The sequence below is a fragment of the Heterodontus francisci genome, chromosome 37 (assembly GCF_036365525.1).
Source record: "Heterodontus francisci isolate sHetFra1 chromosome 37, sHetFra1.hap1, whole genome shotgun sequence".
Taxonomy (NCBI): domain Eukaryota; kingdom Metazoa; phylum Chordata; class Chondrichthyes; order Heterodontiformes; family Heterodontidae; genus Heterodontus; species Heterodontus francisci.
Genome location: NC_090407.1, coordinates 23,192,451 through 23,218,539, shown reverse-complemented (window position 1 = coordinate 23,218,539; position 26,089 = coordinate 23,192,451). Strand labels below are relative to the sequence as shown.

At 44.1% G+C, this 26,089-nt stretch overlaps 1 protein-coding gene across 2 annotated transcripts in view; it reads right to left on the bottom strand.

Moving 5' to 3' along the window:
• Positions 1-26,089, bottom strand: part of pusl1 (pseudouridine synthase like 1) — an 82,209-nt gene that overhangs the window by 13,226 nt on the left and 42,894 nt on the right. For both annotated transcript variants that reach the window (XM_068017298.1, XM_068017299.1), the window contains one exon: positions 7,411-7,465. In XM_068017298.1, the coding sequence (XP_067873399.1) occupies positions 7,411-7,465 (55 nt within the window). The remainder of the gene's footprint in view (positions 1-7,410; positions 7,466-26,089) is intronic.

Genomic DNA, 26,089 nt, shown 5'->3' with positions numbered 1-26,089 from the left:
TAACCAATGTGTTACAACTTCAGACAAATCGTTAATGTGAAAAAAATGAGACATGAACCCCCAGACCAATTTAACGAATTACACAAGATTTCACATTTGAAATCTTTTGTTATAACGACTAAACTAAAAGAAATCCCCAATTAACTAAATAGTACTTTGTAAGTAGCTGATACCCCATGTTACAAACAAAGGTATTTTCTTTACTTATTCAACACTTGAAAACCTCACAGCATACTTATAAGTTACACAGTCCTTTATGATGAGGAAATCCTTTACGGTTAAAAGTCCCAAACTCCTCCCAGTAGCAATGGGTTGCATTGCCCAGACTTTTCAAAAATCAATATTATCTTAGCTCCCTTCTCCGAGCACTTCCAACCTGGATATCCATGGATAATGTGATTTCTGGTGGGTCATAGAGTCATACAGCACAGAAACAGGCCCTTTGGCCCATCGTATCTGTGCTGGCCATCAAGCATCTACCTATTATAATCCCATTTTCCAGCACTTGGCCCGTAGCCTTGTATGTTATGGCATTTCAGTGCTCATCTAAATACTTCTTAAATGTTGTGATGGTTCCTGGGTCTACCACCTCTTCAGGCAGTGCGTTCCAGATTCCAACCACCCTCTGGGTGAAAAAGTATTTCCTGAAATCCCATCTAAACCTCCTGCACTTTACCTTAAATCTATGCCCCCTGGTTATTGACCCCTCCGCTAAGGGAAAAAGTTTCTTCCTATCTATCCTATCAATGTCCCTCATAATTTTGTATACCTCAGTCATGTCCCCTCTGTCAGCCTTCTCTGCTCTAAGGAAAACAACTCTAGCCTTTTCAGTCTTTCTTCATAGCTGAAACGCTCCAGCCCAGGCAACATCCTGGTGAATCTCCTCTGCAGTGATCTATGGACAAGTACACCAAGGTCCCTCTGACCTTCTGTACTTCCTAGGGTCCTACCATCCATTGTATATTCCCTTGCCTTGTTAGTCCTCCCAAAATGCATCATCTCACACTTCTCAGGATTAAATTCCATTTGCCACTGCTCCGCCCATCTTACCAGCCCATCTATATTGTCCTGTAATCTAAGGCTTTCCTCCTCACTATTTAAGACACCACCAATTTTCGTGTCATCTGCAAACTTACTGGTCATACCTCCTATATTCACGTCTAAATCATTAATGTACACTACAAACAGCAAGGGCCCCAGCACTGATCCCTGCGGTACACCACTGGTCACAGGCTTCCACTCGCAGAAACAACCCTCGACCATCACCCTCTGCCTCCTGCCACTAAGCCAAATTTGGATCCAATTTGCCAAATTGCCCTGGATCCCATGGGCTCTTACCTTCTTAACCAATCTCCCATGCGGGACCTTATCAAAAGCCTTACTGAAGTCTATGTAGACTACATCAACTGCTTTACCCTCATCTACACATCTCGTCACCTCCTCGAAAAATTCAACCAAGTTAGTTAGACACGATCTCCCCCTGACAAGGCCATGCTGACTATCCCTGATTAATCCCTGCCTCCCCAAGTGGAGATTAATCCAGTTCCTCAGAATTTTTTCCAATAGTTTTCCAACCACTGATGTTCGAGTCCTTTACTCTTCCACAAGCTTCGACTCTCAAAACAGGTTCAAGTTTCCACAGCCTTTCGCTGTATATCTTCAGAGAGCAGGCTTCCCTCACTCTCTTTTTCTCTTCCGTTGCACCACTGGGTGTCTTCTCTTACAGCTCACCTTCAGGCTGCACCCTGTTGCATCCCTTCTTACAGCCTGCATTTCTCCAGAGAGTCTGTTAAATTTATCTGGACTTATAATTCAGTATTTTATTGTTCTGCTGCAAAATGCAGAGACTAGTAGTCTGAGTTCCAAAAGCAACTCGGCCTCTCAATTGTCCCAGGTGCCTCCTTGTTGCACGATTCAAAAGTCTGGGAGGGCGAAACCCATTGTTTTTCAGGTATTACTGTAGTCTCTGTTCTTCAGAAGACAGTCTGTGATCTGTTTTCTCTGTTGTCCTGGTAACCTTTCGCAGAGTGGAGGTGAGGTCAGCTGACTTTCTGGACTCCATCTTGAACTTGTTAAAAATCACAGTCTTTAAGACATAATCATGTTACAAGATCCAGCATTCATAACACCGTGTGATCGCAGAGGTGAACTGCCACTTAGCTTATTGTGGCTGTTTATCTGAATGGTGGTATGCTCACTAAACAGACTCTCCTCAAATTACCACTAAACACCTAGCCCATTGATCTGTGCTCTTTATGACATGGAACTTACAATTCACTTACTCAATTCCAGCGGTCGAAACCATGGACCCAACATATGATCCACTCCCACCCAGCATTAATATATCAGAATGTTCTTAATCACCTATTACTTTCCGAAAATGATGACGCTAGAATCTGCAGAACAGCCCCTGTAATTTCACAGCTGCCACATTTTATGGCCAGTGATAATGCACCTCTGACCCAAGTCTTTCTGTGGTTATTTTGCGAGATTTTTGTCAGTGACTTTTCAACATGTCTAGATAATTTACTGCTTTAGAGCTGCATTTGATTTCATTTTTAAATTTGTGTCTACATAATCAGAACTAGTACAGAGTTAGGACTGAGAATGTTTACAGTTTCAGGCAACTAAAGCTTGTTAGTGCAACCGTGGAGAAAGCAATCAATTGCAGATAAAAACTGGCTGACCACTCGCCAAGAAAATCAAGTGCCAGCAAGCGGAACCAGCAATCGAGTGTCGCAAGCACATTTTTGTTAGGGAGGAGGGTCCTTCCCAGTACATAGAGGAGGAATGAGCATGGGGATAGAGGACAGAAATGTTGAACTCTGTTGATCACCAGAAGTGCACAAGATTAAGACAGGATGTGAAATGTGACGTCGAAGCACAGGTCATGCATACACACGACGGAAGGTCGCGAAGGGTATAAAGGCAACCAAAAAAAAAACTGTAGGGGCACAGAAAAACATTAACACGAATGTAGAAGGAAAGGCATCTGGAGTGTAAATAGCTGGGTTATGAAAATTACATTACATAACGAAATGGAAGAGAGAATGGGTTGTAGGGAACAATTTCTAGTCCCCACGTCTCAATCCCCGCTGTTCTTTAGTTTAACATCAAAACTGGCAGCTAACCTGTAGGCACAACCTGGATGGTGTAGTGGACCTCCAGATCATAAACCACTGATGCTGGAAGAGAAAACTATTGTACATCTGTTTGAGAGGTAGAACTGGGAAGACCTGGAACCTACAGAGACTGCAGGACGGCACCAGACTTGTGCTAAAAGAGAGAGTTTTTCACGCTCTCAGTACATTCCGAAGGACTTTGCAAGCAATTACTTTTCAAATGTAATCCTCATTGTTACATAGGCAAATATAGCTGCCCATTTGTGCACAGCAAGATCCCACAAACAGCAAATGGGATGAATGGCCAGTTAATTTGTTTGTTGGTGGTCTTGTTGGAGGAAAGAATATTGGTCAGGACATCAGGAGAATTCTCTGCTTTTCTTTGAAAAGTGCTATGGGATCTTTCACATCCACCTCACCAGATAGAAAGGATCGGTGTAACATCACATCTAAAGGACAGCACCTCTCGCAATGCAGCACTCCCGCAGTGTCTGTACAGATTATACATCCAAGTTCTGGAATGGGAATTTGCATAGCTGGCAGATGACTTGAAGCAGATTGGGTAGCCCCACTAGGCAGGGACATTACCAAGACAGCAGAAAAATAGAACGTCTTCAAAGCATCCATGCAAGTCCCTCGAGTTAAAAGGACACAGTAAAATAAAGCCAAATTGGCTAATGGGTCATGTTCAGAACAAATCAGACTTAAGTAGAAATATTTTTACAGGCTTAACGAAAATAGTTCTCAGGAGAACAGGGATAGATATCAATCTCAGCTGAAGGCAATGAACGCTGCTGTTGGAGTGGCCAAAAGGAACACTGGAGAGGAAGACTGTGGATAGTTGTAATGGTGATAGCAAAGTTTTGTTCAGCTATGTTAGAAGTCAGAGGGCCAGTAAGGACTGCATAGGACCACTGAAGGATTCCTTAGGGCAAATTCAGGTGGATTCCTAGGATATGGCAGAGGTTTTAAATGGCTATGTTGAGTCAGTTTTTAATACAGAAGTTGATGTTGTGTTATTAATAATAGTCCAATAGCAATGATCCACCAAACTTTCTTGTGTGCAGCCTGTTTATTTCAATTTTTTATTTCAAATTTTTTGCACTTCCAGTTTGTGAGTGGCCTGCATGGTACCTTTACAGTTACTGTGTGACCGCGCCCGTGCGCAGCTTAAAGGGAACATTGATTGTAGGGTTGATGCTAAAGTTAGAAGTGTCAAAGTGGACGCTGTTATAGTTCTAGCTGGAAGAAGATGGCATTCACCGGGGTGTTCAAAGAAGAGGGGTGTATTTTCCAACCATTTATTCATATAGTTAACAACTCACTGGAGTCTGGGATTGTTTCCACGGATTAGAGAGAGGCCGACACAGTGACAATATTTAAAAGGAGCAGTAAGTCAGAACTGAGAAACACTAGGCCCATTAGCTTGACTTTAGCTAAAGGCAAGTTGCTAGAAGGAATGAAAAACTGAAAATGCTGGAAATACTCAGCAGGTCAGGCAGCATCTGCGGAGAGAGAAACTTGTTAACATTTCAGGTCAATGACCTTTCATCCAGGGTTTCTGCCTAACCTTCTGAGCATTTCCAGCATTTTCTGTTCTTTATTACAGATTTCCAGCATCCACAGTATTTTGTTTTTGCTAGAAGGGATTATTAGAGATATACTGTATGACTACATTGACAAAGAAAGGGTTACTGTACAATCTCAAAATGGCTTCTGGAAAAGGTCATGTCTCGCCAAATTGGTTGAGTTTTTTAAGGAAATTATGAGGCCAGTGGACGTAAGACACCTGGTTAACATTGTGTACCCAGATATTCAAAAGGCCTTTAACAAGGTGCCCCACAATAGGCTACTTTATAAGATAGGGTCATGTGGGATTGCTGGGCAGATAATGGATTGGATCAGGAATTGGCTGCAGTCTCAAACCCTTCAACCGAAGGTTGGTGTTGCTGTCAGTGGTTCTGTATGGGGACCGGTTCTTAATGGAGGAGCTAGCAGTATCTGGGCCATTGCTCTTCCCCATCTTTATCAATGCTCGGGATAAAGGTGAAATGGGGAGCAATGCACAAAGTGGTGGATAATACAAAGATTTATATGGGTGATAGGACCTTGGATGAAGAAAATAGATTACAATTAGATCGAGATTCACTGGAGCAATGGACTCATGTCTAGCTGATGTAATTTAATATTGATAAATATGGTATTATACACATGGATACAGCTAATGCCAAGCATTTATAACAACCACGACACTCAAGTTAGCTGTAATCTGGCTGACAGTCCAGTGAAATATCGAGGGTCTGCTGCAATGTCGGTTGTACTGTCGCTCAGATAAAATGTTGAAGCAATGCCCTGTCTGACTGATCAGTTGGATATTAAATATCCCAAGATCACGATTCAAAGAAGAACAAGGAGCTCGATTTTTATGCCAATTGACTATGAAGGGGTGGTGTTACGACCAGGTGAGAAGGGAGTCTAGGGGCCCCTCTCAACCTTCACCTGGTCTTACCGTAACAGGGTTTAATTTTAAACACACTGTGTTTTTAGCTCCCCCTTGCTGAATCCTTGTTCACTGCTTTCCAATTATAAGGCAAAGAAACCAGCACAAACAGGCTTTCTTAGGTTTAAAGAAGAAAAGTTGAAATTTATTAAACTTGAAGTCTAATTCAGTTGATGCCTATGGATACACGACACGGCCACACTAGCATGCATACACACATGCAAATAGAGACAGAAAAGAGCAGAAGCTAAAAATAAAGTGGAAAAGTTTGAGGCAATATCTGAAGTTGTTACTGTTCCTCAAGCTCACTGTAGAGACCTTGATTGCAGTTATGTCTTGCTTTTCATTGGGACCCAGTATTCTTCTTAAACCGTGTTCGCTGTAGGAGACTTTTCCCTCTTGAGGTTCATGTGTCTTCAGTGGATTCAGAGGCTTATGAGAGAGAGATAGGAGCAGACAGGAGAGATCTTCTCAGTCCAGGAGCAACAGTCTTTCTCAGTTCAAACTCTCTGTGGCTAGTTCAAAAAACCCTGGGCAGCCAGTTAGTCATGTGACCAGCTGGTCCAACCAGTCCTGGCCCCTGTGGATTGCATCACCCCAGCTGGCCCTGGAATGCGCATCCCCTGGAATGCGCTTCCCCACCCCATCACTGTCTGGTGATCAGCATCCATTGTGGGTTGAATGTGTCAGAGAATGGTTCTTTGTCTACACAAGCACCGTCTGTTAGTATGCAAATGTTTTTTCCAGCCACGGCTGATCTGTTCAACAAGTAATTTCCTGGCTCCAGCAACAGTTCAAAATCAATGTTCATATGAAAAACCTAATGTGCTTCATTCTTGGCAGGGGGCGGCCTGCATGACAGTAGTAATCAGTGTGTCCTGGCTCAACATTCATCGCTCAACCGACATAAAGAACCAGATTAACTGGTCAATTATCTTGTTACTGTTTGTATGATTTTCTGTGTGTAAAACAACTGCTGAGTTTGTTATATTATGAAGAAAGGTTGAACAGGTTGGGTCTGTATCCATTGGGAGTTTAGAAGAATGAGAGGTGATCTTATTGAAACATAAAAGATCCTGAGGGGACATGACAGGGTGGATGCTGAATGGATGTTTCCTCTTGTGGGAGAGACTAGAACTAGGGGACACAGTTTAAAAATAAGAGGTTGCCCATTTAAGACAGAGATGGGGAGAATTTTTTTCTGTCAGAGGGTCGTGAGTCATTGGAACTCTCTTCCCCAGGGAGCGGTGGAGGCAGGGCCATTGAATATTTTTAAGGCAGAGGTAGATATATTCTTGACCAGTCAAAGGGTATCGGGGGTAGGTGGGAAAGTGGAGTCAAGGCCACAATCAGATCAGCCATGGTCTTATGCAGTGGCAAAGCAGGCACGAAGGGGCTGAATGGCCTACTCCTGCTCCTAGTTCAGATGTTCGTATGTCCATAACGACTTTCACTGCACCCCAGAAAGTGCTTAATTGTATGTAAAGCACTTTGTTTCTGAGAACTGTAATAAAATGTTATGTAAATACTAGTCTTTCCAAATATGGCTGAATCACACTTATTACTGACATTACACTACATTCTATTTACATCTACTGTTCTCTTAAAAATTGGGAAGTCAGGAACATTGCAAAATACAATGGAGATTATTGCATCCATAGCTGATTACTCCAGCAAGACAGGATGTAGAGAAATCTATGAATACAGGTAATTCTAATGTTCTGGAGATATAAAAAAAAATTACTTTTACTCAGGCAATATCTCAGGCTGCCTGCATTATGCCCTCACCTGTTTGTAGAGGAAAGACCTGCTTCTGAAGGTCAGCTCCCAGAATTCCAGGTGGCTAAAGTTAATGGGACAAAAAAAGCTGTTAGTTTCTGAACTCTGAAGCAAGCAGTATTCTCCAAACTTATAACTCTTGATAAAATATACTTAAATCAAGTTTAGTGATTTGATGTCCACATCCTGCATGGTCACTTGGTGCCTTAGCTTTCTGGGACTGTTTTATTGATCTCTTTAGTTTACAATATTGTCATCTTGAAATTATGGCTCTCTTTCTTTCTTTTGGGCCTCCTTATCTCGAGAGACAATGGATACGCGCCTGGAGGTGGTCAGTGGTTTGTGGTCAGTGGCTCTAATCACCAGGGAAAACCCCAGCATGCACTTGATAAAGCACCTCACTGCAAAAACAACAACTTGCAGTTCTGTAGCGCATTTAACGTAGTAAAACGTCCCAAAGTGCTTCATAAGAGCGTTATCAAACAAAATTTGGCGTCAAGCCACAAAAGGACATATTAGGACAGGTGACCAAAAGCTTGGTCAAAGAGATAGGTTTTAAAGAGCGTCTTAAAGGAGGAAAATAAGAGGTAGGGAGGGGCCGAGGTTTAGGAAGGGCCAAGGCAGCTGAAGGCCCGGTTTAAAATGGTCTTAAATATCATTTATCCCCATATAGCTTGCTTTAAAATGATAGATGCCTAATAGTCCTCAGAAGAGATTGCTAAAAGAATTTGCCCCTTTCAGTGCTGAATTTTCTTTGAAAACTTTAATTTATGCATTGACATTCCATCACAGAGCAGCTTTGGAATAAATGGTCTGAAGTTAACTGGTAAAAATTCAGCTGGATGAGTTCCTGACACGACTACGTATGAGGTACGATGTTGGGTCATGGTCTGAGTGGTCTCCTGCGACTTGTCAATCGCCTTCGGAGGTTGGAGAAAAACTTTCAGAATTTTCTCTCTCTGAACTGGCCAGCGTTTTTTTTTACCTCTCTGTGGCAATTTTGGGATTGGGGAACATTGGGCACCATGATGCTGAGTTACAACATTACTGTAGGAGACAGGCTTGATTGACCAGCTGATCTTTTCCTGTCTGTCATTTTCACATATTGGTTTGTAACACAAACTGAGCCCGGGTTAGCGATTCCCCTCGTAGTGCTTGACATTCCTGGCTGGAGGAAGGGGATATCAGTGGGTTGCCCTCTTCTTCCCAACCAGGCCACACTCAGTGTGCTTCATAAACATTCATTGAAGTTACAGCAGCCACCTTAGCAAGGCTCAAAATCAAACATGAGGCTGGATAGGGAGATTGTGTTTGGAGTTTCTTTGCTTCGAATGAAGGTTCACTGAAAACCTCATTCTTTGATCGCCACAGTATACGACTGAGCAGACTTAAAAATCAGAACTCTGCTAAGCTTTTCATATTTTAAAAGTTTCCTGACAGACTACTTTAAAAAAACACAAGGGGCTGAATTTTAACAGCCCCAAGGTGGCAGGAATGGAGGTGGGGGCTAATAAAATAGCAGTGATCCACAACTTATGGCTCCCCAATGCTGTCCTGCCACCGGGGACGTTTCCCAGTGGCGGGCAGGAGGCAGGGCAGGGTCCAGATCGGCTTCCCACTCCACAGAGGCGGGAAGATCATTTACATTCTGATGGCCCATTTAGGGGCCATTAAGCGGGGCCATCAGCATTTTGCAGGCATTGGGGTGGCCGTCAGCTTCTTAGAAGCAGTCTCCCTGCTGCAGCCCGGGGTAGAGGGCCATCAGAGCCCGAGGCTCCATGGCCCAAAGAGGGGGCTGTGGGTAGGGAAGGCAGCCCCCAAGGCCTCAACGATCCACCTGGAGGGGTTTCCCCTCTGACCCTCAGCCCCCTGATTTTTTTTATTTTTAGTTTACTTACCTGGAAGTGGCCTGAGATCTCTGACCTGCCTCAGCAGCATATACACAAACATACACAAAATGATTCAGGATTTTCAGGAGATGAAGGTGTAGAAACCTTCAGACAAACTGACCACCGAGATCAGATTTGGAATGCAAGGCAGCAGAAACGGCTGGATTCAACAGACGCTTGTACTGACCAGCAAGTCTGTGGCAGCTGTGGGAGTGCACAAACCCAGACAAAGAGTGACGAGGCTTCTGAGCCTGTGCATGTTCTTCTAAACCCAAAAACATTCGCATCTGCATCTGTGCGATTTTGGCTTTTGTTCTGTATCGAACACATCAAGAGCTTGTTTCTCTTCAGATACCGCACAGGTTCTGGCAGAGTGTTCCATAACCAGTGAAAAAAGCAGAGCAAACTCTATACGGCTTAAACCATTAGCAAGGACATCAGCATTGCTGGCTGTGTCTGAGCAGCTGGCTTTGAAATACTGTATGGGTTTTGAGGGTGGAGGAGTGGGGGGGAGGGGTGTCATACATATAAATCAGTGAACTAACAGGACTATTTACCGCTTCTTTCAATTTCTGGAATGGTACAGTCCCGCCTGGTGATTGCGGAAAACAAGCTGTAAAATCAATCCCTCATTTCTATTATCCTTTAAAAAGTGCAGACGGAAACCCGTGACTACACAGTGTGGCTTCTAACCCACACAAGCACAGTTTTGTTCCTCACATGCAAACCCATGTGGCAAAAAAGTTGAGTAAAGTGCCACATTTTGCTGTGCCCAAAACTGAACAGGGAGCAGATACCGGCAGGGCAAGGACGGGAGGGCAGGGAGGGGTGAGGTGGGGCAGAGTGAGGTGGGACAGGGATGTGTAGGGCAGGGAGGGGTGGGACAGGGCAGGGTGGGGCAGGATCATAGCCTGATCGCTGACTTTGGCCTTCCTGGTGAGGAAAATTCACTAAATATCCCAATCGTGTTAATAATTAATGTCCCTGAATTCTAAATGGAAAGACAATAACATTTAAGATTTATGGTGTACGGTTTTACATTTAAAAAAAATTCTGGGCACAACGTTCAAAAACTGTACCCTTGGGCTGGAGACCAGATCCTTGGTAATACTCATAACATACAAGGCAAACACTGAGCAGGTAGGTTTGAACTGGCAGTAGTGATCTGGAGACGCTCGGTGAAATCTGTGAAAGATGTCCAAGACAAGGGAGGGGTTTTTACTGAGCTGCTGCCTTAGCTTCTACGATCAGATGTATTATTCCACAGGAGGTTGCTGCAGAGGAAACTGCATCACCCCAAGAGAATGCTGCTTATTTGCTCTTAGCAGCTTTTGTGCATCAGACTTAAGAGTATTTCTTCCAGTCCCCACGTACTGTGTGCGTCTTATCAGGCTACATGTGCTTAGCTAAAGTGATTAGCTCTCTGCTAGGCGGCCAAACAGTGCATGATATAGGTGATGAGGGTCAGTGTCTATTGCTTGGTTGAACAAAGTACCACATTTCCCCATGAGCTATTTAGGGGGAAAAAAATCTGCATTTAAAATAAATCTGTTTCCCACTGCATCACTTTAATTCCGATTATAGTGACGGTAATAAAATCGGATTCTGCAGCTCCCCCAGTGCCTAACTGTACTGTCCAGTGTGGAGATAGTAATCATAGCTGGGGTGGGTGGACACTTGGTCTCAATGACCTTCTGTAGGTGAGGGAATTCAATCAGCCCAGGGGTCTCAGCAACACGCCCTCCCCCACCCGGTTGAAAGATGCACATGTGGAGCAAGGGGGGTGCTTGGTTGTGATGCCTTCCCATGATGGAACAGCACACCACAAAGCCTCACGCAGACTAGTGACCCAGGTGAGCGTTTTCAAATTGACTTGCATATGGTAAATTCCATGAAGATTTCCACTTGCTGCTTTGGGCTCCTCATGGCCCCACCCCAAATTCATGAGCACTCAGTTCCTGTAAAAGTACAATTATGAGGTGCCCACCCCTCTTTGATGCCAGAAGCTTAGAGTGGCATTTGGCTGTCCAGGTGGCGCAGGCCGTTATCAGGTTAAAGATTTAAGTTTTGAATAGAATTTTCTCTGCAGAGAGCAGGAGGCCAGCTTTAGGAAGTTAATTAATCAATCTGAGAAGGGTGATGCTGTATGTAACTATTGCCTGGTGTGCAATGGACGTGGATTGCTCCAGGATTGTTGCTGGGACCTTGAATGCTTCTAATTTGCATTAATGCCTTGAATTTACATCTCAATACAGAATGTCCCAAAGTGCTTCATGGCCAATGCGTTACTTTTTGAGATCAGTCACTGTTGTTACGTGGGCAACTGCAGAAGCTGATTTGTGCACAGCAAAGTGCCACAAACAGCAAATGAGCTGAATGACCAGCCAACCTGTTTTTCATGGTGTTGGGTGAGGGAGAACTGTTGCCGAGGAAATCAGGAGAACCTCCTGCTCTCCTTGGAATAGTGCCATGGTATCCTTTATGTGCATCTGAACAGGCAGGTGGGGCATCGGTTTGATGCATCTTTCTAAAGACTACACCTGTGACATTGCAGCACTGTCTCAGCACTGCAGTGACGTCTCAGTTTAGCTTCTGTGCTCAAGACCTATAGTGGGGATTTCTGACTCAGAGGCAGGAGTAGTACACCTAAGGTTCAGGTACGTGATTAAAGTGATATATAATTTAACAGTGTAACAAAACGGAACTCTACGTCACAATTGCACAGTAATTGCTGGATTCGGCATAAGAACAGTATAAAGCAATAATGTGTGATGCCCAAGGCACCAGTATAGATGCGGCAAGGTTAGATTCACACTCTGTACTGCAAGTGGTGTTGGTGAGCATCCAAAGCTAGGCGTAATACTTGGATGGTGGGAAAAAAAGTCCATTCCTCAGGTAGGAGACTAGTTCAGATGGATCCACCTTAATTGTGCACTTTGGTTTTTCCTCTGAAGACTGTCTCTTGTGAGTTATCACTGTGGCCAATTTATTTTTAACTAACATCTTTCCTCTACTGGCAGCCTCTGGGCCTCAAATACCACTGAAATGAGTTATACTTAACACAATTCAAGTTTAGTTTGATTGAAAACATATAATTTATACGCCCGCCGAATTGGCAGCAGGCGTAAACAATGGCAGCCTGCCCATGCGGGCTGCACATCGTGGAGCCACCGCGATATTAAGCACAGCGACTCATTTATATAGCCGAGGCGGACTGCCCCCTCCCCCCCCTCCCCCCGCCGATGATGTGGAGGGGGTGGGTTGTTCGTCCCAGGCAATGGCATCAGCTGCCTGTGCGCAGGCGCTGATGCCATTTTTAAAGGGTCTTGAGCCCTGCCATTCAAGTTAAATATAACCCTTCCCGCCATCCCCTACACCAATGATATTACTTTGACCCCGCTCCCCCCCCCCCCCCCCCCCCATTCCCGCACTGAGAAATTTACCTCCTACCCCCTTCCCATCAGTGTTCTGCCTCAATTCCCTGGACAGGGATCTGAAGGCGCGGGAGTACCAGCCAGTGGCACGAGGAATGCACTGGGACAGACGGCAGGAGCATAAGGGTAATTAATTAATTGATTTTAATTCATTTAAATATTTAAGTGGGTCTCCCGTCGCAAAGCAGCGGGGGGGTGTTGGCGACCACGAGGCCTCGCCGCTGCTGGCAAAATCGGGCCAGGAGTCAGCGTCAGGGTGTACGGCGACCTTCTCCCGGAGGCATTTCCCCCCCGCACCCCCCCAACCGCCGTGACCCCTGACGTCGGTGGGGGGGGGGGGGGGGGTCTGTAAAATTCAGCCCAATATTTCTAAAACCTTCTCTCAGCTTTGCAATACCTACAAGCAGCTTCCCAAAAACTTCTTGCCCCTTTAGATGAGTGTTGTACTTTCATTGACTCAAGATAATATAGCACAGGCAATCTAACCAATTCCACTTCTGTAAATCATTTTGAAAGATACACAAACATGCTTAGAAATTGCAATTGCTAAATGAACCCCTTTATATAAATAAAACTCTTGCACTTTTGCAACTAGTGTTTATGCTCATTGGCAGTATGGCCTGATATTGTCTTAATGTCCCCTCACTATCATGTGACGAGCAGGAAAACCCTCTTTAGTTCAATTCTACTGTTAGCTCATCACTGTTGCTAATATGACTTCAGTATTTTCTGCGCCTGTGGCATCAATGTGTATCAAAAGAATTAACCCAGTAATTAGAGTATCTGTTACTGGATGTTAAAGTGGAATCATAGCAGCAGAGATTAATGCTCATTCCTGTGCCAATGAGATGATTGGATACATGAGACAGAGGCAGGACTGAAGCAGTGTATGTTGGAAATGGGAGTGCAAAGTTCTCCTAAAATGGGAGCCAACATTTGTTGGGTTTAGCCCTCCTTCGCCCATACATTTTCCCCTTCCTCTCCTGAACTCACTAACTCACATTGGTTCAATGAAAGCCAGCAGCCCTCTCTCTGGTAGCTTGCCCAAGTTCTGTCCTTTACCTGTGAAACTAGACAGCGCATATCAAGCATTGTGGATGTCTCAGTCAAGCTCAATATTGTCCCCAACGCCAACTGTCACGAAAACGTGCTTTATGTCAAATGATGATTTTTAATCCAACGGCTGGAAAACAAACTGAATTTTTAAAGAACAGACTCTAAAGAGGAAGAAGCGTCACTGACCCGAAACGTTAACTCTGCTTCTCTTTCCACAGATGCTGCCAGACCTGCTGAGTGATTCCAGCATTTCTTGTTTTTGTGAGTTGCTGCAGTGCATATGTATGCATGTATGTATATATAGTTTATCCTGACAATGATTTGTAAAACTGCACTAGTTGCTTTTCTAACAGCTGTCTCAGTAAAAGGAATGAAAGACTTAAAAATGATTGCTTGGTGTGATATGAAGAGCATTGGATGGTCATCTTTTACCATTCCAAATTACTTTTCAGTACTCATCTATATATACATACATGCATACATATGCACTGCAGCAACTCACTAAGGTTTCTTCAACAGCACCTCCCAAATCTGTGATCTCTACCACCTAGAAGGACAAGGGCAGCAGATGCATGGGAACACCACCAACTGCAAGTTACACACCATCCTGACTTGAAAATATATCGCCATTCATTCATCGACGCTAGGACAAAATCCTGGGGAACTCCCTTCCTAACAGCACTGTGGGTGTACCTGTACGACATGGACTGTGTCTAAAGAGGACTTGATGCTTGCAGATAAAGAAGGCTTGCCCAATTTGCATCACTGTACCTTCCATATTCCAATCCACTGAGATGGAGACACCATGTCTGCAAAGACCCATCAAGGACAAAGATATGCGGAATCTCAGTGAACCATATCCTGTCCCCGTTAGCAAGGCATCAAGGCCATCACCTGACGTATTCAACTGGTGGAGACGAACCACTAAACCTAATCACTTGAAAAATGGGACCCTAGCTGTGAGAAGGGGATTCCTAGACATGGACTAATTAGGTTGCGAGACTACCATGCTTGAATCACTGCGTGATGGTCATGTGAAAGACCCATCCTTCGTGTGCTTAAGTTTCTGTTTTCTCTGCAGTAAGGAGACAAGCAGCTAGATGCTGACAAGAGAAGACCTGAGTTGGGTCCCTCCTTCCTCCTTCTCTCTCTTCACCCCACCTTGCAAGCTTCGAACCCTGTTTGCTGACCGTGACCACCCAGGGACGCCCCTGCTGCAGACAGAGATCCCTTGAAGGAAATCAACCCTGCACTACTCTCTCCAGGAGAACAGCCAAATCATCCCTCCACATCTTCAAATCAGAAGCATTGGGACCACCAAAGGAAAGTTGCATGACCACCAAATTTAGCCTGAAGCCAGCTGAGTCACCAACCTGCACAGACTGTATACTCCCTTTTATTTCTCTGGACTCTAATTTGACCAATCTGTGCTCCCCCCACCCCCTCACTCTGTAATCTATTTGTGTGCATGTGTGTACTTCAAGTGTGTATGTGTGTCTGTATGTGTGAGAGAGAATGTCGGAGCGTATTTTATTATTTTACTTAGATCAGTTTCAGTATAATAAAGCTAACCTCTTTCTTTGTTAAAGTCAAAAAATCCTGTCTGATTGGTTCTTTTATGATCACAGCGCGTAAACAGTTAAACACTCATTGAATTGACAAGTACATCCTTTACAAACAAGGAAAGAAAAGAGGGGAACCATTCGAACCCTCCTCACCTGATCGTAACACAACAGCATGGATCACTGCATCACCATCAGCTAACTCTGCTGATTTCTTCTGCTTCTGCCCAGCTCCAGGGTGTTGAGTACAATTATACTACAGCTACAGCTGTCCAGTTAAATAATGTCCTTTCTATAGGCTTCATCTGCAGAAAGTCCGACCCAGTCACAGTGCTAAGTCCACAAATTTACACATCATGCCTTTGAGGATCACAGTGCCATTTAGAGACATGAATGCCAAATGAGAACTTAACATTTTCCTGCTCAGTCAGAGATCAGCCTCACAGATGCACCATGTGTTTATCCTGACAATGATTTGTAAAACTGCACTAGTTGCTTTTCTAACAGCTGTCTCAGTAAAAGGAATGAAAGACTTAAAAATGATTGCTTGGTGTGATATGAAGAGCATTGGATGGTCATCTTTTACCATTCCAAATTACTTTTCAGTACTCATCTATATATACATACATGCATACATATGCACTGCAGCAACTCACTAAGGTTTCTTCAACAGCACCTCCCAAATCTGTGATCTCTACCACCTAGAAGGACAAGGGCAGCAGATGCATGGGAACACCACCAACTGCAAGTTACACACCATCCTGACTTGAAAATATATCGCCATTCATTCATCGACGCTAGGACAAAATCCTGGGGAACTCCCTTCCTAACAGCACTGTGGGTGTACCTGTACGACATGGACTGCAGTGGTTCAAGAAGGTGGCTCACCACCACCTTCTCAAGGGATATGAGGGATGGGCGATAAATGCTGGCCTAGCCAGCAATGTCCACATCCCACGAACGAATAAAAACACACGCACACATGCACAGTATCTATTTAAAAAAAATCACTTCCTCAGCAGTGGCAGTATGCCATAAATTATAACAAACTAATAACTGAACAGCTCTGAGCTAGGTCTAAATTTAGGAAAGTTTAAGCTTTTCAGCAATGATTCTTGCAATTAGGACATGCTACACTCTCTAACTCCTCATGTTTCTGACATTGAAAGTACATTTAAGATACCGTCTTTCAACTCCCTCTCCCGAAAAAATCTCAAATTGTTAGTTTAGCTGTCAGTCGAACAATGTTCTGATGTGCAGCCTGACTGGTAACTGACCCCCACTTTTCATTTTGAGAATGCAGAGCAATTATAACTTCTAGCCTGAAAGGATGGCATACCTGCATTATAATGTTGCTGTCCTAATAAAACAATTTCTAATAACTTACAGTGACTATGAGAGATTCACTGCTGTATAAGTGCCTTGCACTCAGCACATACTCTAATGAAGTGTTCTTCACATAAAGAATCCACACAACCTAGGTGCTTCAGTACCTACAAAATAAGTGTCTACACTTCAACTGGCAACTATTGGTGGTGAAGTGCTTACCAATGTCTTGAGGAGGTGAAAGGCACCATATAAATGAAAGTCTTTCTTACCTCCACCTTCATGCGAGCAATGCCATGGACTAGTCATTCTAAGATACTCATTCATTGATATCCGCGAATGAAATGCTGAAATCAGAACTAGTTTCACTGCCTTTTAGATAATCCTTAGCGATTAACCCCCAGAGGCTTCAATTTTACACACATTAACGCTCTAAATACATATTGTGTAAATTACAAAGGTTTGAAAGAATAAAGGATATTGTTAGTTAGTATTATTCGATAATAACGTCATTTAAAGGTGTCATCAGAAACAATGAAAAAAAGCTGCCTTCAACATCCTTGAATGGGAAAAATTCAGCGTGTTTCCAAGCCTCATCGTTACCCAGTAACTCCTATAAGGTGTGGATATTTGAGGAGGTTGGGATTAAACAGATCTCCATTTCTCCCCCCACTACCCCCTAACAGTGTAATAAACTTGCTGACACCCTCAGCCTGCACTTATAGATGAAGACCAGTTGGGTGAGATACTGGAGAGCAGCCAGTGTCCACGGAAATTAGCATGAGCTTTAGGGAAAGAGGGCAGGAAAGTAGAGAGAAGAAGTGGTACCGGTGGAGGCTTGGGATTGATTAGTTGGTGTGCACCTCATCAGATCAGGGGAGTGGGGGAAGGAGAACAAAACCTGGAAAAATAATGTGGTACACAAGCTCATTCAACCTAAAAACATCCCATTTAATTGCTGCCTTTTAACTCACTGCCAACATTTAATGGAGTGCAGCACATGCCAAGGACAGATGATTGCCACTAGTGTAAAAAAAACAGGAATTGATGTCATTAAATAAACCACAAGACACAGTGTGAAACAGAGATTGAGCTAAGTGCTATACTGATATCTGGGCTACGCACTTTACTCTGTTAATGTAGTTCACAATATGAGAGTAAAAGGTGATGAATTTATCAGAGTTTTAGACAGTCCCATACAAACTGAAAATGGCAGTCAGCCTGTGCTTACATTACTGGAGACCACCCAGTTGTGTGTCTAACTAAAAGGGCAGCATACATAGCTCCCTCATTCGTTTCAGTCTTTGTTGCTTTGTGTGTGTGTAATATACATTTTAATATTCATTCTTGGGATGTAGATTGTGCTGGCAAAGCCATTTTTTATTGCCCATCCCTAGTTGCCCTCGAGAAGGTGCTGGTTTTCCACCTCCTTGCAGTCTTTGTGAAGGTTCTCCCACAGTGCTGTTAGATCGGGAGTTCCAGGTGTAGGGCTATTTTGCCACTTTCAAAGATAAGGAGGATCCCTTGTCGGCACAGGATAGAAACAATAGCTGGAGGAATCTAAAAACTGTTATCTGTGTTTCCCCACATGGTCTTTACCTGATTATCAGGGCAAGTGAAAGCATCCTTGAGGGAGCTGGAAATCACCTGTGAGAGTACTCTGAAGTACATTGAGCAAAAATATTTATATTAAGAAGGACAGCAGAAACCAAAAGCATAAACACGATCGAGGCATAGCAATTTATTTTATCCCAGCTGGATGAGCTAAGATAGGCCTTCCGCAATGGTCTCTTGTAATTTAAGACCTTTTTAAACTTCCATTAACATTAAGTACAAACCCATCCTTTTAAACGTGAATAAAGGTTAGCAATTTAAATGAACTTGTCATCAAACTCAGTCAGGATGATCACTATTGTTAGGCGTTGACTATTTATGAGAAATATATATCACACACACATTTCTCAACAAGACTTACCGGGTTTAGCCCTAATGGTGACTGCTTCTTCCTGTTTTAGTCTGTATTTTTCATTTTAAATTGGTATTTTATGTTCGAAGACTGCACAAAAAGCTAAACAGCTTTATATAAATAATGAATTCCTTAACTGCTGCTCTAGTATCTAACAAGCATTGTTACTCTAAAGCATTTTTCTGTCAGGTACCATTACCACTTCAGACACACTTCCTCCTGTTGCTTAGCAACAGCGAGCCTGCTGATGGAAGCAGCTGCTGGCATTGCCCTTTAATGTTCTTATGTGCTTCATCATGATGCTCGCAACCACACTAAGTCAGTGCAGCAGCGAAATAAAAATGCCACGTCAAAATTTATTTCACAGCCATTTGAAAAATAGGCAATTATGGCTATGTGTCTGATTAATCATTCAAGAAAAATCAATCCAAGCTGAAATTGCATCAACTGAACCATGTGAAAAAAAAAAGCACTTATAATAATTTAATACTTTGACGACTGAAATTCAAGGACAATTGCACTGTAACCATAATTTCACTTGGAAACAAATTTTTGTAGCGTTAACTTGTTGGAGTTTTACTAAATGTGCACCCTTCAATAAATCAGTTTAGATGGGAGCTGCACCACACTGTCAAAATCGAAGTTTCACTTCTGGCATCCTTTTATCCAACCTGATTTGAAATGTAATTCAATTATATGGGCACGAAGTAGAAAACAAAGTAAGGCCAATTATTCCAATGACCCGACTCTTTCCAACAGCCCATGGGCTGGATTCTCCTCCCATTCATGGGTGAGCGGCAGGACAGGATCTCCGCATGCTCATGTGACTCTGCCTCTAGTTTCCTTTAGAAGGGCCTAACTGATGATGTGGGCTGGGATGGCAGCAGTTAAACTGCTGGTCACTGTTTTACCAGCATAGGCAGGGACAGAAACCAATTAAAGTGACACGTTCTCCAGCGAATGGAGCGTCTGTGAAGAACAATAATTAAGGAAGGAGCTGGGCTGAGGCAGGTGAAGGCCCTAGAGGGAGGGTCCGTCTCAATAAGGGTTCTCGGTATCTGACTGTTACTCATCTGTTAATGTGTGACTAGCAGAAGTATGGGCCGGACTCCTGGTGGCTGGGAACAGAAAGCCACATAAAAGGATGGTGCAAACATTCATTCAAATATTGCTTAGACAGTCAATAGAACCAGAGTCACCCCAAGAACTGCCAGACAGCGCAGGAAAAAATGGAATGACTTCACAAGGTTGGTCAAGGTAAGGAAAGGCACTATCCCCCATCAAAGCCTGCAGCACTTATATAGGAATGGCCCTCCCCCGACCTGACTGAGTGAAGTGAAACCTTCACAGGGCATCCTCATTAATTCCAATGTCTGAACTTGTACTTCTTGCCTTGAAGAGGAACTACTACTCTGGAAGGGAAGGTGTTTAAAAGGGAGCCAGCATTGAAATTATGGGATTGATGCAGGCACTTAGGTGAAAATAAGTGTGGTCAGCATTCAGATTCAACAACTACAACTTCCATTTATACAACCTTTAATGAAGAAAAATATCCCAAGGTACTACACAGAGACTTAATCTGAAAAAAAAAGGATAGCAAACCAAAGAGGCAGGTTTTAAGGAAGGTCTTAAAGGAGGAGAGAGATGGGGAGAAGCAGAAGGGTTTAGGGAGGGAATTCCAGAGCATCAAGGCCTAGGCAGTAGTAGTCACAGCCACCAATGGCAGAGCAAAGCAAGGGATACACAAGAGGTCAGGGACATTTGAGAGGGGTGTGAAATGTAGACTGGAGGATGTTATAAATATCAGCAGGGATGAGACCATGCAAAGACTTAAACACAAGACTGAGAATTTTAAATCTGAGGCGTTTCTGGACTGGGAGCCAATGTAAGTCAGTGAACACACGGTGATTGGTGAGCAGGATGTGGCACTGGATAAGATATGAGCAGATTTCTGGATGAGCTGAAATTTAGGGAGTGTGCAGAATGGGAGGCAGAGCAATAGAATAAACAGAGGCCGACTGTTCAAAGACAATTGTTTTCTTTGTACTGAGTATTGAGCAAGTATTGAAAGAATTATTTTAGTGCTAGTTAGAATGGTGGAATTTCATATTTACACATTCCACACAAACTGAAACAAGGAAATAAGTAGAACCTGGAAGATTTTATGAATTAATTTATAACTTGCACACAATTATAGTTTTATTTCTGGCCAATGGGCTGGGGGTGTCACCCAATGAACTATTTATTTCAATGTTGCCATCATATGGAGGGAGGGAAGGTGATTATTTACAGTCTTCACATTGGAAAGAGCGCATGAAAAGATTGATGGAGGCAGAGGCAAATTTAATCTAGAAGATTGCACAAATTAATTTAGAGCACAGACCAACGATATATTAATATAATTGTCACCAGGACAGGGAAGCTAACCAATTTAATTATTTATATTTAAGTCGGCCTGTAGCCACGCAGGAAAAGGGTTTCATTTCTCATTTTTATTTTATTCACTGCCGTGCAGTGGTATACAGTCGGGAGGAAGTTGCCCTGGGAGTCCTCAACATTGACACCAGACCCCATGAAGTCTCATGGCATCGGGCCAAACATGGGTAAAGAAACCTCCTACTGATTACCACCTACTGCCCCCCCCCCTCGCCTGATGACTCCATGTTGAACAGCACTTGGAGGAAGCACTGAGGGTAGCAAGGGCACAAAATGTACTCTGGGTGGGGGACTTCAATGTCCATCACCAAGAGTGGCTCGGTAGCACCACTACTGACCGAGCTGGCCGAGTCCTAAAGGACATAGCTGCTAGGCTGGGTTTGTGGCAGGTGGTGAGGGAACCAAATAGGGGGAGAAAATCTACTTGACCTCGTCCTCACCAATCTGCCTGCCGCAGATGCATCTATCCATGACAGTATTGGTAGGAGTGACCACTGCACAGTCCTTGTGGAGATAAAGTAATACCTTCACATTGAGGATACCCACCATCGTGTTGTGCAGCACTACTCCCGTGCTAAATGGAATAGACTTCAAACAGATCTAGCAACTTAAAACTGGGCATCCATGAAGCATTGTGAGCCATCAGCAGCAGCAGAATTGTATTCAACCACAATCTGTAACCTCCTGGCCCGGCATATCCCCCACTCGACCATTATCATCAAGCCAGGGGACCAAACTCTGTTGAATGAAGAGTGCAGGAGGGCATGCCAGCAGCAGCACCAGGCATACCTGAAAAGGAGGTGTCAGCCTGGCCAAGCTACATCACAGGTCCTTTTGCATGCCAAACAGCGGAAGCAGCATGCGATAGACAGGCTAAGCGATCCCACAACCAATGGATCAGATCTAAGCTTTGTAGTCCTGCCACATCCAATCATGAATGGCGGTGAATAATTAAACAACTAATAGGAGGAGGAAGCACATCAGTGCAAAAGACAAGGCTGAAGCATTTGCAACCAACTTCTCCAGAAGTGCCGAGTGGATGATCCATCTTGGCTTCCTCCTGAGGTCCCCAGCATAACAGATGCTAGGCTTCAGCCAATCCGATTCACTCCATGTGATATCAAGAAACAGGTGAAGGCACTGGATACTGCAAAGGCTATGGACACTGACAACATTCCAGCAATAGTACTGAAGACTTATGCTCCAGAACTAGCCACGTCCCTAGCCAAGTTGTTTCCGTGCAGCTGCACTGCAATATGGAAAATTGCCCAGGTACGTCCTGTGCGCAAAAAGCAGGACAAATCCAACCAGCCAATTACCGCCCTATCAGTCTACTCCCGATCATCAGCAAAGTGATGGAAGAGGCTCTCAACTGTGCTGTCAAATGGCATTCGCTCAGCAATAACCTGCTCAGTGACGCTCAGTTTGGGTTCTGCCAGGGCCACTCAGCTCCTGACCCCATTACAGCCTTGGTTCAAACATGGACAAAAGAGCTGAACTCCAGATGTGAGGTGAGAGTGACTGCCCTTGACATCAAGGCAGCATTTAACCGAGTATGGCATCAAGGAGCCCTAGCAAAACTGCAGTCAATGGGAATCGGGGGAAAACTCTCCGCTGGTTGGAGTCATACATAGCACAAAGGAAGATGGTTGTGGTTGTTGGAGGTCAATCATCTCAGCTCCAGGACATCACTGCAGGAGTTCCTCAGGGTAGTGTCCTAGGCCCAACCATCTTCAGCTGCTTCATCAGTGACCTTCCCTCCATCATAAGGTCAGAAGTGGGGACGTTCATTAACGATTGCAAAATGTTCAGCACCATTCGTAACTCCTCAGATACTGAAGCAGCCCATGTCCAGATGCAGCAAGATCTGGACAACATCCAGGCTTGGGCTGATAAGTGAAAATTAACATTCGTGCCACAAGTGCCAGGCAATGACCATCTCAAACAAGATAGAATCTAGCCATCTCCTCTTGATGTTCAATGGCACTACCATCGCTGAATCCCCCAATATCAACATCCTGGGGTTTGGCATTGACCAGAAACTGAACTGGACCAGCCACATAAATGCTTTGGCTACAAGAGCAGGTCAGAGGCTAGGAATTCTGCAGCGAATAACTCACCTCTTGTATCCCTAAAGCCTGTCCACCATCTATAAGGCACAAGTCAGGAGTGTGATGGAATACTCTCCACTTGTGTGGATGGGTGCAGCTCCAACAACACTCAGGAAGCTCGACACCATCCAAGACAAAGCAGCTTCCTTATTTGGTACCCCATCTACACCTTCAACATTCACTTCCTTCACCACTGACGCACAGTGGCAGCAGTGTGTACCATTTACAAGATGCACTGCAGCAACTCACCAAAGCTCCTTCAACAGCACCTTCCAGACCCGCAATCTCTACCACCTAGAAGGATAAGGGCAGAAAATGCATAGGAACACCACCACCTGCAAGTTCCCCTCAAAGTCACAGCCATCCTGACTTGGAACTATATCACCGTTCCTTCACTGTCACTGGGTCAAAATCCTGGAACTCCCTTCCTAACATCACTGTTGATGTGCCGACACCAGATGGACTGCAGCTGTTCAAGAAGGCAGCTCACCACCACCTTCTCAAGGGCAATTAGGGATGGGCAACAAATGCTGGCCTAGTCAACGACGCCCATATCCCATGAACGAATAAGAAAAGGAGTAAGGAGAATGTCCCAGGAGTGCTGCAGATCAGCTGAATGAATGGCCTGTATGGCAGAGTGAAGCTTAAGACACAGAAAAAGGACTGGGGCCTAGGAGTGGGGCTAGCTGGTGAGAAAAGAGTACTGGAAAGAGAATAAAGCAGTCGGCTGCCAGAAGGAACAAAGCAAGCCAGCTAAAATTGCAGGGGGTTGGCAGGAAAACTGTAGGCAGAGGCCTAAAAGTGACTGATGTCAGACCATAGGGTTGTAAGGGCGCCTGAAGGCTTACAGTGATTGAGGGAGAAAATGGAGGTCCTGGGCCAATATGAGGAGCGCGATATTAAGAGGGGGGGGGGGACCTAAAAATTAGGTCGAGCATGATGACAGCAGAGCTGGGAGACTTGAGAAATTGGCTTCACAGAGCCACTTAGTGACCAGAGCCAAAAGCTATATTGTGGCAGCTGACATAACAAAATCTTACTCTCTTGTTCACTCACTAAACAACTACAGACACCCAATTTAGAGATGGATAAATGACTCAGTGTTAGGGACTGTATGGGTGTCTAAATGACATCATTTGGGTAACGTTAATATAGTGACACGAAGCTCCCATCTGTATCAGGCTGAGTCTCTCTAAACCCATCAAATCACCCACCAAGAAAGTGCATAAAATGGATGTAGATGTAGAATTACACCTGGAAAGTAGGCATAAACAATCAGACAATCTTGCCTATTGACACTTGCTGGGATACAATTGTGAGGAAGGGACCATTCTCCAATGTGAAGCCTAGATCGTCAGTGCTAGATGGCTATTTGACTGTGGAGGGCATCAGTAACTCAGCTCAATCCTGTCCTCTTCTGATGTCTAACACATGCATCCTAAGACTGATCAATGGAGAGTAATCAGGAGCTGATTTCTGCCCACCTCTGTATACTGGGGCACTGAAACAAAGAGCAGCTCCTCAAATGCTGTCAGCTGAAATAGCAGCTGAATTCAAAGCTGGATCCTAAGGGAATACACTGAAGCATATTTCATGAGCTGGTTTGGAACAACTTGTTCTTTAGGTGGAAAATATGCGGAGCTGAGAGAGCTGTAAACAAATTCAGGCATATGACAAGATAGTGTTGGGAGCATTCTTGGAAGCTGGCTAAATTGTTTTTTGGTGCTTGGGATCTCTGTATTAAGCCATTTGTGATATATGACAAAATGATGTAGGAGAACCGATACAATGAGTTATCCCAAAACGAGAACGAGGTTCAGCTTTGTAAGGTTCTAGATTCAAGGCATTTACAGGCATACCATCCTCTGCCAAGTACCTTTCTTTATTAAACTACATTTGCAGATGTTTCTCATGTATGTGTGTGGATATAGATCATCAACACAGATTTCCGAACACTAGCTGCAAGCTCAATAATTCCGCAGCAAACATTCTATTAAGATTCAGCTTTAATAAGCAGACTTTTTCACCTATCTGACACAGTTAACGAGTTGCTTTAACAAGGTTATATTTTGTGGAACCTATAACGCAGCTGTGGTCCGTGTCAGCTACGTGTCAACCATGTCTCAGTGGTAGCCCTCTCGCCTGTGTGCCAAGACCCCCTGCTCTTCCTTCAGATACAGGAGAAGATAATCATGTGCATCGAGCCCTGAAGAGCACAACAGTTCACCAGAGCACACAGCATCACCCCCAGTAACATTTACTGTATGCAGCAGACATAGCCGACAGTCAGGCACATTGCTACTATTGGGATAATGAATGATGATGATGGAATGGGTGGGTTGTCTTACAAGGAAACGTTGGACAGGCTAGGCTTGTATCCCCTGGAGTTTAGAAGAGTAAGAGGTGACTTGATTGAAACAAGATTCTGAGGGGTCTTGACAGGGTGGATGTGGAAAGGATGTTTCCCCCTGTGGGAGGATCCAGAACTAGGGGTCACTGTTTAAAAATAAGGTGTCGCCCATTTAAGACAGAGATGAGGAGAAGTTGTTTCTCTCAGAGGGTCGTGAGTCTTTGGAATTCTCTTCCTCAAAAGGCGGTGGAAGCAGAGTCTTTGAATATTTTTAAGGCAGAGGTAGATAGATTCTTGCTAAGCATGGGGTGAAAGGTTATCAGGAGTAGGCAGGAATGTGGATTTGAGGTTACAATCAGATCAGCCTTGTTGAATGGCGGAGTAGGCTCGAGGGGCCAAGTGGCCTACTCCTGCTCCTAATTCGTATGTTCATATGATGAGGGGGATGGGTGACCCTGGATTTCAGAGTTTGAGCCACATGTCCATGATCATGCGGAGAAAAAAAAAGTTACATTAAAAGTAAATTAATGTCCACCCTCACTGAAAGGGCAGTACTTA